At 34.4% G+C, this 14,243-nt stretch overlaps 2 protein-coding genes across 5 annotated transcripts; one reads left to right on the plus strand and one right to left on the minus strand.

The window, feature by feature from the left end:
• Window positions 1–1,266: 1,266 nt before the first annotated feature.
• LOC112740910 (calmodulin-binding transcription activator 4) lies at window positions 1,267–9,927 on the minus strand. 4 transcript variants are annotated; one of them, XM_025789622.3, is made up of 13 exons: window positions 9,569–9,927; window positions 8,847–8,990; window positions 8,662–8,777; window positions 7,750–7,838; window positions 7,474–7,519; window positions 6,324–6,741; window positions 5,466–5,617; window positions 5,252–5,342; window positions 4,939–5,153; window positions 4,067–4,746; window positions 2,697–3,288; window positions 2,037–2,324; window positions 1,267–1,826 (listed from the first exon to the last, which is right to left on the minus strand). In XM_025789622.3, the coding sequence occupies exons 1-13, from the start codon at window positions 9,576–9,578 to the stop codon at window positions 1,710–1,712; spliced, it is 2,958 nt and encodes a 985-aa protein (XP_025645407.1). In that variant the 5' UTR covers window positions 9,579–9,927; the 3' UTR covers window positions 1,267–1,709. The 4 variants fall into 4 exon arrangements, with proteins under 4 accessions (XP_025645407.1, XP_025645408.1, XP_025645409.1 ...); XM_025789623.3 differs by having other exon boundaries at window positions 8,847–8,978; window positions 9,569–9,924; XM_025789624.3 differs by having other exon boundaries at window positions 5,466–5,569; window positions 9,569–9,902.
• A 1,873-nt stretch (window positions 9,928–11,800) lies between these two features.
• On the plus strand, window positions 11,801–13,133 carry LOC140178400 (ATP-dependent DNA helicase pfh1-like). Its single transcript, XM_072215319.1, has 3 exons — window positions 11,801–12,118; window positions 12,227–12,406; window positions 12,465–13,133. Exons 1-3 carry the CDS (start codon window positions 11,801–11,803, stop codon window positions 13,131–13,133), a joined length of 1,167 nt encoding a protein of 388 aa, XP_072071420.1.
• Window positions 13,134–14,243: the final 1,110 nt, after the last annotated feature.

A 14,243-nucleotide genomic window follows, 5' to 3' on the forward strand; every position in this document is an offset into this window, starting at 1 on the left:
ATATAAGGGGAAGATTGGCTCTTCCCCCGAGGTACGTCACATTTTTCACATCACCCCTCTTTCCGCCTGCACATTGTCTGACAAGAGCGTCGGAGTGTCTTTGCAGGTGGCACCCCCTTTTCACCACACAAAGTACTCGGGACCTCGCACCTCTTGGACCGGACGACAGTGACCAGACGAGCCCCTCCATCACTCCGAATCCTGACCCGAACCGTCCGGTAGCCGACCTACCGAACAGCTACTCTTGGTACAGACATTGAGGCGGATGAACAGCTATTCTTCTTACTATAAAAATGCCTCTCTAACTCTCCAACGCTATTAGGGGTGAGCACGGGTAGTGGGTACCCGATTACCCGTCCGAACTCGAACCGAACCAATTAAATTGGTTCTAAAATCAACGGGTAATCGGGTCCAACCCGAACCAAACCGATGGCTTTTGTTAGTGATTGGTTCGGGTATCGGTTTTGGGGGTGCGAAATCCAAACCAATCCGCGAACCCGATCATATATTAATTAAATAAAAAAAATAAAATATATGACTTTTTCATTAGACAATGATTATTCATTATTAATATGTTTGGATTTTAATGAGTTTAGTTTTTAATGTATTTGGTGTTTAACATGTTTGGATTATTTCTATTGATATTACATGTTTATTGTACTGGTTGAATTTTTAAGATAAAAACTTGATTTTTTTTTTTTATGAATTTCAAAGTCATCGGATACCCAATTACCCGAACCGAACGAATGCGTTCTTAGTCGGTTTGGTTTGGTTCGAATACATGTACAAAAAAATGCAAATCTGAACCAATTACATTTTAATCGGTTCGGTTTTAATTTTACACCATAAACCTGAACCAAACCGACCCGTGCTCACCCCTAAAGGCTATGCATGTAGACATTGAGTGGTATCATCTTCTTTTCCCTAATTTGAAGAAATTTAATTATTTGAAGAAAACAGCAGTCATCACACGAAAAGGTTGAATTATCATTATATTATCATAGTAAGTTTATTATTATTATATTCTTGTGCTTCTATTTTTCCGTCTTTTTTAGGCCGCAAGACTCGCCAATATCTTTGATGCCAGTGTTGAAGAATTTTTATGCAGATCAGATTTTATAACATCTCTAAAATTGGAAAAATCCAACGACACCACTATATAACCGCATTGGTTGACAGATGTTTCATCTTCCACTTTATGTATGCACCATCAGCTTGAAAGATGTTCAAAGATGTTGCGATGATTTTTGGTCTCCCCACACATGGTTTAACAATTACAAGACCAACAGAAACCATGTATTCATAAATCATAACCACTGTTACTCTCGAATAGAATAATACAAGACCTCCAATGCTCTTTTTAACTTTAAAATCATAGGAGAAGTCAACAAGGATGCATGTCCTTGAGTCCTTCAAAGCAAACCATTCCATGATCCAACATTGGAGGACTTTCTTGCCTACAAATCAAAGCATATCTAAGTTGCCAAGTAACACTTCTCAACAGAAATTAGAACCCTATTCCACCTTAATTCAAGACCATTTTATACCTATAAAGTTCCAAACATTATCAACTTTACCACTGTACAACCTAGATTTATTTACAGGCTAAGATCTCACGCTTGTTCTACACCATTAAATACACAAGACACCATACAAACGGTGAAGCCAGAAACTGAACCACCAAAAGAGAACAAGAATTAGGAGGGCTGCTAGAGTGTCTCCCAGCCCCCGGGAATTTGAAAGAGTTCATCATCATCATCTATATTTGATGTGTCCCCTACAGACGTCGTTAATGGCGCTTCATCATTCATGCTACCAAGTTCAGCCTGTACAAGAAGAAATATGTTATGCATTTCCCACAACAGAAGCATGCTAACTCTGCATGCTTAGTGAGTTCATGTTTATCTTATTGGCATAACTAGGAAGATAACAGACATATTGGAAAGAAATGGCCTCAAAGGACGCAGGTTTTATCCTGTGGGCCAATTTGGATCCAAGTCTCTAATTATTCACTTTTCTGATCTTAGCCAAGTTACCTTAGCTTCACGATACATCTCAAGCATGCGGCGATATTGTTGACGGGCACCATTAGAATGGACCATGGACAGCACCCGTGAAAAAGCTTTTTCAATTGCTACATGCACTTTCTGCTTCCTGAACACCTTGAGAAAATCATCATCGTCATTTTCATCAATCGAGTCTTGTCGGTAACCTCGTAGACCAGCTCCTTTTCTCCGCCATCGTAGCACTACCTTCTCCAAGACTCCAACTGCCCATACTATTATCTTGTATTGCTTCCGAACCTGGTAACCCCTCACATGAGCCTGCCCAAATAAATACGGAAGAGGTTAACAATAAATTCATCTTGCAGTCTGATTAATGTAGGTGCATGTCTAGCCTACCTATATATTTTTTTATTTGTTTAATGAACAATTTGCCCCAACTTTTCAAAGTATCTAAACAAGTTGGTTACATCCTGAAGATATCTTCATGCGAATATGGTATTACGAACTGTTAGATAGTTTAGAGTTCAGACAACATATTTAGTCAAACATGTCAAACCATCTAAAGGTTTACAATACCATATTCACATGAAGATGTCTTCATGGAGTAGCCACCAAATGTTATGTTAATGTCCAGGTACAGAGTTCTCAGCTCAATTTGTCTGCGAAAAGAGTCACTGTAACACGCATTACCTGTATTTTCACTACTTTTTGGCGCAGTGCTAAGAAATCTTTGCGACCTTTCCAACCTCGATATTTCTTCTGAATTGATAAAGCAGCTGCATTGTAATCACGAAGCCTCCCAAAGCTATGACTTAACCTGGGAGAAAGCTCTAGAATGTTACCAATGCCATCAGCATCGATATCATACCCATCTAGACTAGCAGCAGCGGCAGCGGCTGCTGCAACAGCTTCCCTCTCCCTCCGTTTTTTGAAAGAATGAGCACGAAATGCAGCCTGTATCCGAGCAGCAGCCAGAGCAGCATTTCTGACAGCAGCCAGTGAAACCCCATCAGCTGTGAATCCAATATTTTCTTTTGAGACACGATTGATGGTTAACTCTGCTTCAATCTCAGCAGTATCTTTAGCAATCTCACACTCTTTCAAGGTGAGAGATGAAAGATGGCTAGTCAGAGCTACTTCTGAAAGATAACCGGCCAGTCCCTTATGGCCATTGCTGGCAGCAATAGCGGCAGCAGTTTTCCCATCTGGGTCTGCAGATGTTGGATCAGTTACTGCTCCAGCATATGCACCAGCAGCAATAAGTGAAGCAACCATTTTTTCCCTATCATAAATGTTTCAGAAACACAACATAAAGATCACTTGGAATGGAACAGATAATTTGTCAAGGCTTCTAAAGCAAGACTCTCATTGTTTAATCTAGATATGAACATACTGCAATGGGTATCTGAGAAAGTATCAACATCAGCTGCAATAAAAAGTAGAGAAAGGCAAACGAAACCTTAATTTTGAATGTCCTTTCCACAAAGTTTGGTGTTTAACAGATCACAATGACATTGTTTACTCAATATATCTGACTTCAATCAAGCATTTGCTTTCACTGATAAGGTTTTACTATGATTGAAGCTCACCTAATAATTTATGAAATGCGAATCCATCCTACTACATGTGATTATTTTACGCTTACCATCTGACTAGATATTACATACAGCCAGATAGCTATAGGGTGAGTCTTTTCACTTCAATTTTTTTCAAAAAAAAAAGATATTGATATAGTTCAGTATTGTACGTGTTTTATTTGTTTATGTATACTATTGTCTCAGTAAACCTTAACCTGATTTTAGACATGACCCCAAAAATGGATCGTATCGTTTGGCATTTATTCAGTGATTTATGGCATTTTAATAGAAAAGAGAAATTCCTCTGTTTCTCCTTTCATGTGACCTCTCCTTATATTTGTATTGTCTTTCCCAAAGCAAGCCACAGATGCCTATAAGCATTTTTGTCAAACACAGATGATCTAAAACTTTTGCATACCAAATCAACATCTAAACTCTAATAATAACAATAATAATAGCAAGCACTATGGACTGTTCTAGTACCTTCCAAACCGTGCAGCCCAATGAAGGGCAGTCCACCCCCTGATGTCACGAAAATTTATATTCACACCACAACTGAGAATAGGGATCAAGGCCCACTCATAACCCAATCCAGCAACCATGTGTATAATCCCCTGCTCTTTCTTTGACAAAGGGCAGCCGGTTGCTTCATCTATTTCCCGGGATTTGCCAGAAAGCCACAGCTGTAGCCTTTCCTTCAGCAGCTCTTCAAGAAGCCAATCAATAGTACCTGATGAAGTTCCACTGCCTACTAGAAGAGCCTCTATCACATGGCTCCATGAATCATCATCTGCTTTCTGTTCCACTGGAAGATGATATACAGGTTCCATGTTGTCATTCTTTATAGTTGGAGGAGAAAGGAGCATCTGTGCAAATGTAACAAGTAATAACAGCTCATCTTGGCTTCTAGCAGTTTCTGTTTCCATTGAGTTACAACGAGTGCAACTTTTAGTCTTATTGCGAAACTCAAACTCTCGAAATTCACTGCAGGACTCCCGATTTCCAGAAGTAACGCAGAGAGTAACCTTTCCAGGAAGGTGGAGGGGAGCTTCACAACAAATAACACCATCCTGAATTATCTCAGCAGGCACTTCAATATCACCAAACATACAAGCCCAGGTAGAATTTGAGGGAAGACAGAGAAATGACCCAATAATGACCACCTATGCACAGAAATTGGATGTTTAGTATTCAAATTTTGGACAAAACTGTTAGTACCACTATCATATCATCCTAAGATAAGGGAATATAGATCAAAAGGCATAAAACTTCCGCCATTCAGAAGATAACATTCAATCATGCATTCACAAATCGTTACATATGGAATATTAATAATAAGAATTGAAAGCACAAACCTTTGAAGTCTCTGTGGCATAACACCACTCTGGGAAGATTCTCCTAATTGTGAATTTTTGTTTCTGTGAAATAGTCAGGCATGAATCTGCATCCAGAGGTGGTGGAATTTGGATTTGATGAAACAATGTCGCATAGTCAGAACTAAGTTCTTCAGCTTCAACCGGTGAATACAGAGGAAATTTGGTTCCACCATCTTGAGGACAAGAGAAGACAGCTGGTGACATGAGAAGTGTATCAGAGTTCAAATGTTCTAACTTTCATCATATGCAGAAAAGAACATTTTTAAGTCATTGAAGATAAAGTAAATCATACAGTTTTCAGCATTAATACTGTTGGAGTTTATCCACTGACTGTTTTCTTGACTGTCAATCAGTACAATTCGTGAAGAATGTAGGGAGCTATCCTGTTTGATGTGTTGAAATTTTAGTTGAGCTAGTTGTAAAAATAAAAATATGCATAACATTTAATGAAAATAGTGAATTGACACAAAATATTAACAAGTGAAATATGTCATAGTACTACTAACATTTCCATATGCCTCATATGCATGTTGCTCTGGTAAATTGGTCAAGCTTGCAGGCTTACACGACTCAAGCACCTCTGTCCAAGATAAGGCATTTTCATTTGCATCTGGGCAATCGCAGTTTAATATTTGATTATAATTTTTACCATTGTCACCTACAGAAAAATATACACCTTTTACGAGCCTTTCTTTTTGACGTTTAATTACACATAAGTAATAAAAAAAGAAAATAAAATAAAATAAAAAAGATAACAGATGAATCAAGATCAGATATATAGGTTAGGAATATTTTGACTAACTTTCATCGGTACAATTCTGAAGCTGATCCTATTAACCACAATAATTTCTTGGATAATCCTTTGGCTACAACCAATGTATCAAGACCAAACACATTTTATTTTTGTTATTTGGACAACACATTACATGTGCTTAACCAAACACCCAATATGCATTTTTCAGAGGCAGACAAAATATCTAATGCAACACTTCCTTTCTTCACTTTTTTTCTTAACCACAAAAGGAAGAGAAACTACTTTTTCATATATAACAAAATATAAGGAGTTCCACACGATAATTTCTTGAGTTCCTACTAGAGTGATTCCAGATAAATAAAACTTAATTGGGGTACCAAGAAGATTACTGGCATGGATAACTCGATGCAGATATGCTACAAATTTAACACAAAGACCTTAGCAAATTTAGCGCTGTGAAGGGACAATGCTTCCAGTGGAAGACAGATAACACCTATAACGACTATGTCAAAACACAATATCAAGTAAAAAGCACAACAAAGAGATAACTTAAATAAATCATTGATTTAAAAGGTGTGAATTCTCAGAGGCTCAAGTTTGTTTACGTTACCTTGTCTTCCATTGCATTCATAAGCGGCTTGTCCATAATCATTTGGCACAGTGAAAGCTGCAGATTTATGCTTGTACATCACTCTTTCATCATGCTGAGGGTTCAAATCATGTAAAATCTCAGGCTCAGTGTATGTGGGAGAAATTTCTTCACAGTTCTCCTTTTCCAAACTTAACTGTTGCTTCAATTGGCGCAAGACTGCATCTGTTTCATCTAACTGATCCATTCCATTGTTTCTGATGATATTAGAGGTAACTTCCATAGACTCAGTACTGGAGAAATTCTGAGAAGGTTCACATGAATCACCAAGCACGGATATTGTCCCTGGGTCAAGCGTAGTACGTGAGCTTCGATTCTGACTAAATTCAGGAGAGCAGCCTTCAGACAATGGTGGGATAGGTCCAGAACCTGAGTTCCCCTGCAACGAGTATAGTCAGTAATGTCAAACTCGAAGTTCCGCAGCACAGATCTTCTACTATGCCATGATGAATGCGATACTTACCATTTATGTCTCCCAATTCGGATTCATAATATTTAAGTTAACATTCAAGTGAGGTATCACTTATGGCAATTAGCAATCATAAATGAATTGAAAATATACCTTCATTTGGGGAACTACTTAGGAAAATTATAAATGAATTGTTCCAAAAACGATAAATTAGAAATAATAAAAATAACCAACAATCTTCAGTTACATCAGTTGTCATTATATGAGACAGTTCAACAACAAAGCTTCATGAGTGATTCTAGTAACTTGAGCATGGCTATCCAGAGTGAATCTAATCATAAAATTATTAATTGGCATGTATCTAGGCATTGTAAGAAAAGTTGTAGTTAGAAAGCAATGTAGCCCAGCAGGAAGAAAAAAATATTTTGGAAATTGGCTATAAACAGATTTTAAAGAAGAGACAAAACTAGGTCAGATTCATCACACCCTAGCTTTGTGTGTTTGAATACAAGTAATAATGAAAAAATACAAAATGGAAGGATACTGCATAGAAATACCACACAAAATTAAAATTTCATAAAACATAATAAATTTTTAAATTTAAGAGTTCAAAGTTAGCATTGAAAACGGAGAAAGTGCTTTGCATGTTCTAACAAGCTGGCTGCTTTGTTACGTTTCTCTGATTTCGTGCTGGACACTCACCTCCTTTGTTTCTCTGTAATGCACAAGAACAATATGCTCATATGCCCTGTCAAGGAACAACAGTGTATGAGAAAATATGAACACTTGTAGCAAAAGCAAAAACAAAAAAAACAAATAGATCCTTAGATCAGTCAACATAATTTTATCATGTATTTTCTTCAGCATGAGCGTTTCCCTAAACTTACACCTTTTTTTTTGTCAGTTTTAAAATATACAACCTGTTGTAAACTTAATAGTTTAAAGGATATTTAGTAAGCTGAACTATAATTCACTTACGGATCCAGTATCCAGTAGCTCCTCCTCTGGAAACTACGGTTCTCCTCTCCATGTGCATAGTAACAATTTAGTATTTCAACGTTTCCAATCTAGTCACGCAGAATAGTAATCACTCGGGTTAAGGAAATCAACATAGAATTCCAACACCAAACAAATGATGCCACAAAGAATGATACATAGCAACCATAAATGAATTACAATGAAAATGAATAATGCTCAATAACAGTGAACCTATGCATCTCATTCCTCTATTACATCCTCATGCACATAAAAGTGCTTGAACAAATATCCTTTCAAAAAGAATTATGTCATTCAAAAGAATTACGGAAGCAATTAATGGTGCAGATATGATCCAGAAATGGAATTGAAAACAAAAATCATGAGAATCTTTAATTATTTTCAAATGATACATTGGTTGACCATGCTTGAGACATCTTTTGACGTTTATATTTCCCTTTAATAATTTAGTAGTGCTGTCAAATTCAGTCCCTTATACATGTTTATGTACTGCAATTTTCATCATTTAGAACTACCAAAAAAATTTGAGCGTCTTGTATTAAGCAACAAAATGGACAAAATCAGAAGATCATGCAGACCAAGGCAATACAACAAAAATGTCAAAATTAAGTACCACTAAGCTCAAATTTGAAAAGGTGTGAAATTTCAAGCTGTGATTATGGGACAAATGTCATATCTTAGTCTTTGGTCATGCAGAACGTGCAACTAAAGGAAAGAAAGACCTCAGTCTAAATTTATTTCCAACATTACAAATTGTATCATTACATGTTGGGGCAGTACGATAAGACACATAAATATCAATAAACAACCAAGAAATTCCTTTCTTTTTTTTTACTTTAATATTTTGATTAAGCCCCTTTTTGAAATTCAAATGATCATACACTTCTAGTTTACCTTAAGCCGTTCATGTGCTTCTCCCACAGTTTTTCCATCCCTTTTCTTCCGCCAATTATAACCGTCTTTACGGAAGAAACGCATGATTCTTCTATTAAATAGAAACAAGGATCCACCTGTTAAGAAAATCAATTAGCAACATTGATGTGATTTTTGTGTTTCATGAACAAGAACATGGAGATTACCTGTTGGCTTTTGAGGGGGAATATTGGTGAACTTGCACTGGTCATGATTCCGCAAAATGTATAGCACTTCCACCGGCTTCAGCCATCTTCTCTTAGCTTCCTGGTACAGATCATCGATGTTGTACTCAAAACCTGCCATCACATCTAAAAAATTCCAACTTACTCCTTCCTTTCTTCCTTTCCACAGAAGAATAATTTGACAAGACTATCAAACATAACTATGAATATTCAATAGGAACTCAACTGTCCTCTCACTGTACTATTAGTGCCAATTATTCCATTTGATTCAAGGATCAACATCCATTCTAAGAGTAAGATATGCTAAGTTCTTAAGGGGTTGTTTGAGGAATCCAAAGGGAAACGAGCTTGTAGTGTTAAATTTTGAATTTTTACACTACAAAACACTTCTTTCCCCTCCCCTTCCCTCCAAAATCTCAACTCTTAAATAAGGGGCTTGTAGTGTAAAAATTCAAAACCTATCTATCTATCTATCTAATCATTGTACTACACCAACCAATTATTCCACAACATTTTCTCAAATTACCTAAAATAATTCTAATAATAATAATAATAATCCTATGAGTTCTTGGCTTGAGACTCCCAAACCTACGTAGTCCCGAAAAGTCAGCACTTGCGAGTCAACACACTAATTTGCACACGCGCCAAGGGAGCAAGTGAAACTGAAACTGAAAATGAAAATGAAAATGAAAAGAATGGCTTACCAGGTGGCATAGTAACTTATCGCGAATGGGGAAACAGGTATTAGAATCTGAGAAATCGCATTCCCAATTCAAAAATCAAAAGAAGAACGAATCACTTGTTTATTCTTAACTTGTGAGCATAAGAAACCAGAAGCTTGTTTAAAACAGGGGGTAAATTTTGGCGTGCTGGAATTCTAAACGCGTTGGTTCGATTCTGAGTGTTGAATTTGAAGGAAGAAGAAAGAACACTTTAAGACTCGAGTCAAGACTCCCTCACACTTGAGCTGGCGCACTCTCACTCACTCATTCTTGCAGCAAAACTGTTACAGTGACACGCATCACGCCGCTTCATTCTTTTTTCTTTTTTTTATTTAAAATGCTATTTGTCCTTTAAATTTTTAGATTTTAAACTTTTTAATTTAAATAATATTATTTAATTAATTTAAATATTTATTTTTATAAAAAAAATAAATGACTATTTATATCAATAAAAGATAAAAACATTGACATATGTACCTACATTAAATCGAAACTAAACTTATATCCACGCAAAATGTCTTTTGTGGAACAAAAATATTCTATCTTTAGAGGGTTGAAATGTCACGTAAGATACTTCTGTCACATCAAAAATATCTTACGCAGAAACAAAAAATTCTATCTTTAGAGGATTGAAATGTCACGTAAGATATTTCTATCACATCAAAAACATCTTACGTAGATACAAATTTAGTTTCTATTTAATGTGGATACATATCTAAATATTTTCATTTTTTATGAACATTAATGATCATTTATTTTTGTAAAAAGTTACTTGTTCTTTATAAAAAGTTACTTAATTTTTAATCTTTTTCTTTTCTAAAGACGAAATAATAAATAATTTTTAAAAAATACCTAATTTCACGGCCTTGTGAATTCGGTTAAGATTTCATTATTACAGGGTCAATGTCAATGGGCCAAAAAAGGAGAAAAGCAATTTAGCTTGAATAGGATATAACCATTTTGGTGTATCCCAAAACTCTCCTCTTTCAAATTTAACCTATCTCTTTATAAAGAAAAAATATAGACTTATATGAAACAAAAATATCACATATTAGTATCTATAATCAAATTTCATAAATAATAAAATCAAATTTATAAATCATATAAGCAAACTTTATTTATGACTTAAATATGGTTAAAAGTACAAAATATATATAATTATGAGCTAGTAGTTATTTTTTGTATTCATAAAATTTTTAATTATTTTTATTGTGGAAAACTGTGATTACTCTATTCTAAAATATTTTTATTTTTTTAATTAATTATTCGACATAAAAAATATATAAACACATATATATATGTAATGATTAGTTTCTTGTCTTCATAAAGTAATTTTTTTAAAACTATTTGATGTATTATTCTAACTTTGACTTTTTAATTATAATTAAAATAAAACAATTATTTAAAATTAAATGCAATAATATTCAAAGAATTTAATACCGATTGAGATAGTATGATTGAGTCGCCAGGAAATTTCGTGTGAACTCATCACCAGAGAATATATGTCCATGGCCCCCCCTCCTTAATTGAAAGATTTTGCATTCAAGTTTATGAAAACAGGTAGAAATTATAGTTTTTAGATGTCGCAATAAAACATGCGAAAAATATGGATTAATATGATAAAAGAAATGACTAATATATAATTATCAGAAAGAAGTCGAAGCATTCGTTCTAATTATTTAAATACGGAAAAGTATAGGGTATTAACATATTATCTGTTAACTTATTGCCAATAATAATTAATTATTATATTTTAAATACATATATAAAGAGACACATCTAGAAAATATATTTATAAAGATATTTCTATTAAACACAGTCATAAAAAAGATATTTTTATTAGACACATTCACAAAGACATTTCCATTAAATACAATTATAAATAAGAGTTGGCAGAAGTTAGCAGAAATGTTGTTGATAACGTAACGAAATTGAATATATATACTCTCTCGCACTCAAATTTTATACAAAATGGGTAGTGAATATAACCAACAAACATGACGATCATAATGCATATTTTGAATGCAGTAATCCCAAAACTCTCCTCTTTAACAGGGATGATTTAAAGAAAAATGCCGCAGATATGTTAGCCATCGCAACACCTGAGCAGAGATATGCATTCGATAAAATTGTTACAGCTGTGTATTGTGATGAAGGGGTTTTTTCTTTGTGTATGGTCATGGAGGTACTGGAAAAACATTTCTCTGGAACCTTATGTCTGCTGAGATTCGCTCAAGGGGTGATATAGTGTTAAACATTGCTTCGAGTGGTATTGCATCTTTACTTCTTCCCAATGGAAGAACGGCACACTCAAGGTTCAAAATACCGTTGAATATAACTGAGGATTCTGTATGTAACATCAAACCTGGTTCCCCTCAAGCAATGTTACTGTTGAAAGCCAAACTTATAATTTGGGATGAGGCCCCAATGGTTAGTAGGTACTGCTATGAAGCGCTTGACAAATGCTTGGGTGACATCATGAGGTGTTCTCCAACATATAACAAAGATTTGCCCTTTGGAGGAAAAGTTGTTGTACTAGGTGGAGACTTTAGACAAATTCTTCCTGTCATTCTATGAGGATCGAGACAAGATATCGTTCATTCAACAGTGAATTCGTCTTACCTTTGAAAGTTTTGCCAGGTGCTCAAACTAACAAAAAACATGAGACTCTCTGTAGGGACGACTGCTTCAGATCAAGACGAGACAGAGCAATTTGGTGAGTGGTTATTGAAAGTTGGTGATGGTCTAATAGGTGACAATATGGATGGTGAATCTGAGATATGTCTTCCAGGAGATATTGTTATTCCTTCTTCGGACCAGGCATTTGATGAGTTAGTTCATTTCTTATCCAAATATTCTGGAAAACATGTCCTCAAAGAATTTTTTCAAAGCAAGAACTATATTGGCTCCCACACTAGACATCGTTGAAGAGGTCAACAACCATCTGCTGGCTATCATTCCTGGAGGAGAAAAATTATATCTTAGTTCGGATTCCATATGTATGGATGAAGGGAATATGAAGAGTCAACTAGATCTCTATGGTCCTGAATTACTGAATAGCATAAATTGCTCTGGTTTGCCTCCACATAAATTAATACTCAAGGTTGGTGTTCCGGTGATGTTACTGAGGAATATTGACCAATCCAGTGGTCTTTGTAATGGTACAAGGCTACAAGTTAGGAAGCTTGGAAATCATGTCATAGAATGCGAAGTCTTAACGGGTAACAATGTTGGTCATATTGCTTTGATTCCAAGAATGAATATGGTACCAACAAATGAAACCGTCCCAGTTAGATTCCAACGAAGACAGTTTCCCATAATAGTATCGTTTGCCATGACAATTAATAAGTCTCAGGGACAAACTTTATCTCATGTTGGATTGTACTTTCCCAGACCAGTTTTTACACATGGCCAACTATATGTGGCACTTTCAAGAGTTAAGAATAAGAGAGGTTTAAAAGTTTTACTTATGAATCACGTAGGAATGTCTGCAAATTCAACTATCAATGTTGTTTATAGAGAAGTCTTTGAAAAAATAGTATTCTAATGTAAATATTTTAATTTTATTTTAAATTCTGTATCAGTGTATAATTATTTTACTTTAAAATATATAAAATAATTATTACTTCTTTTTTTAAGTTAAACTTTGATTTTGATAATAATTTTATAAATATCTTAAAATAATAATTATTTTGTATTTTTGTTTTAAATATCGAAGCATATAAATTTTTTTCTTATTTTTATAAATTTTCCCGTGCGCTGAGCACGGGTTTATACACTAGTTTTATACAAAATGGGTAGTGAATATAACCAACAAACATGACGATCATAATGCATATTTTGAATGCAGTAATCCCATAATAATATTTATTTGGCAGGTATAATCTTTGAGTGAGTTTACATGTTCTATTTTAGAGAATATATATGGCTGCGTTTGTTTTCAAGAATAAGATAGGACAAGATACTGAGAAGGGCAAGACATTGATGGATAGAGACACAAAATTGTGTTCTTGTATTCTGTTTGGTGATAAATTAGAACAAATTATGAAAATCTAATTTATTCTCATTTTTTTTTTCATTCAAAAAATTTGAGATGAAAAATATAATAATAAAATATATAATTATAAAAAATTAACAAAAATATTAAAAAAAATGAAAAATAAATTTGATTGGATTAAAATATTGATCAGATACCCACATTATTGATCTTGATACCAAATTTACAGGTATTCTAGAAGTACTTTTACCATTCTCATCAACATCTAAGATTTGCAATGAGTGCATGAGAGTTGTTATGGGTTTAGCATTTTTCATATTAAACTTCTTCAGAAGCTCTAGTAATTCTAGGACTAATTAATGGATGTAGATTCCCTTCTTACTTTACTTTTCAACAAAGAACTTTACTTCTCCCATCATACTCTTCTCGAACACACCTTTCATCTGTTCAACAAATGTGTGCATAGAAAATTCTGAGTTGCTTTTAAAATATGTCTGTTAAAAAATTATAATTTATTAATCTATTTATGGACAATACATATAATTGATTATAATCATATTAGCTATATCATATTATATTATTTATATAAATTATCTCATAGAATAAGTTATTATTACTTCTGATTTGGAATTAAACCAGAATAAAACCAAAAATATTATT

This window comes from Arachis hypogaea, chromosome 14 (assembly GCF_003086295.3).
Source record: "Arachis hypogaea cultivar Tifrunner chromosome 14, arahy.Tifrunner.gnm2.J5K5, whole genome shotgun sequence".
Taxonomy (NCBI): Eukaryota; Viridiplantae; Streptophyta; class Magnoliopsida; order Fabales; family Fabaceae; genus Arachis; species Arachis hypogaea.

Excerpts from the sequence above, each read along its gene's own strand:
- LOC112740910 (XM_025789622.3), bottom strand. Across the intron at positions 8,778-8,846 it reads TCCCCCTCAAAAGCCAACAG|GTGGATCCTTGTTTCTATTT; the intron begins GTAATCTCCATG and ends TTTTCTTAACAG. Across the intron at positions 5,154-5,251 it reads CAGTATTAATGCTGAAAACT|CTGTCTTCTCTTGTCCTCAA; the intron begins GTATGATTTACT and ends TCATGTCACCAG.
- LOC140178400 (XM_072215319.1), top strand. The coding sequence starts at position 11,801 with ATGTCTGCTGAGATTCGCTCAAGGGGTGATATAGTGTTAAACATTGCT. Across the intron at positions 12,119-12,226 it reads CCTTTGGAGGAAAAGTTGTT|GTGCTCAAACTAACAAAAAA; the intron begins GTACTAGGTGGA and ends AAGTTTTGCCAG. Across the intron at positions 12,407-12,464 it reads TTATTCCTTCTTCGGACCAG|AATTTTTTCAAAGCAAGAAC; the intron begins GCATTTGATGAG and ends ATGTCCTCAAAG.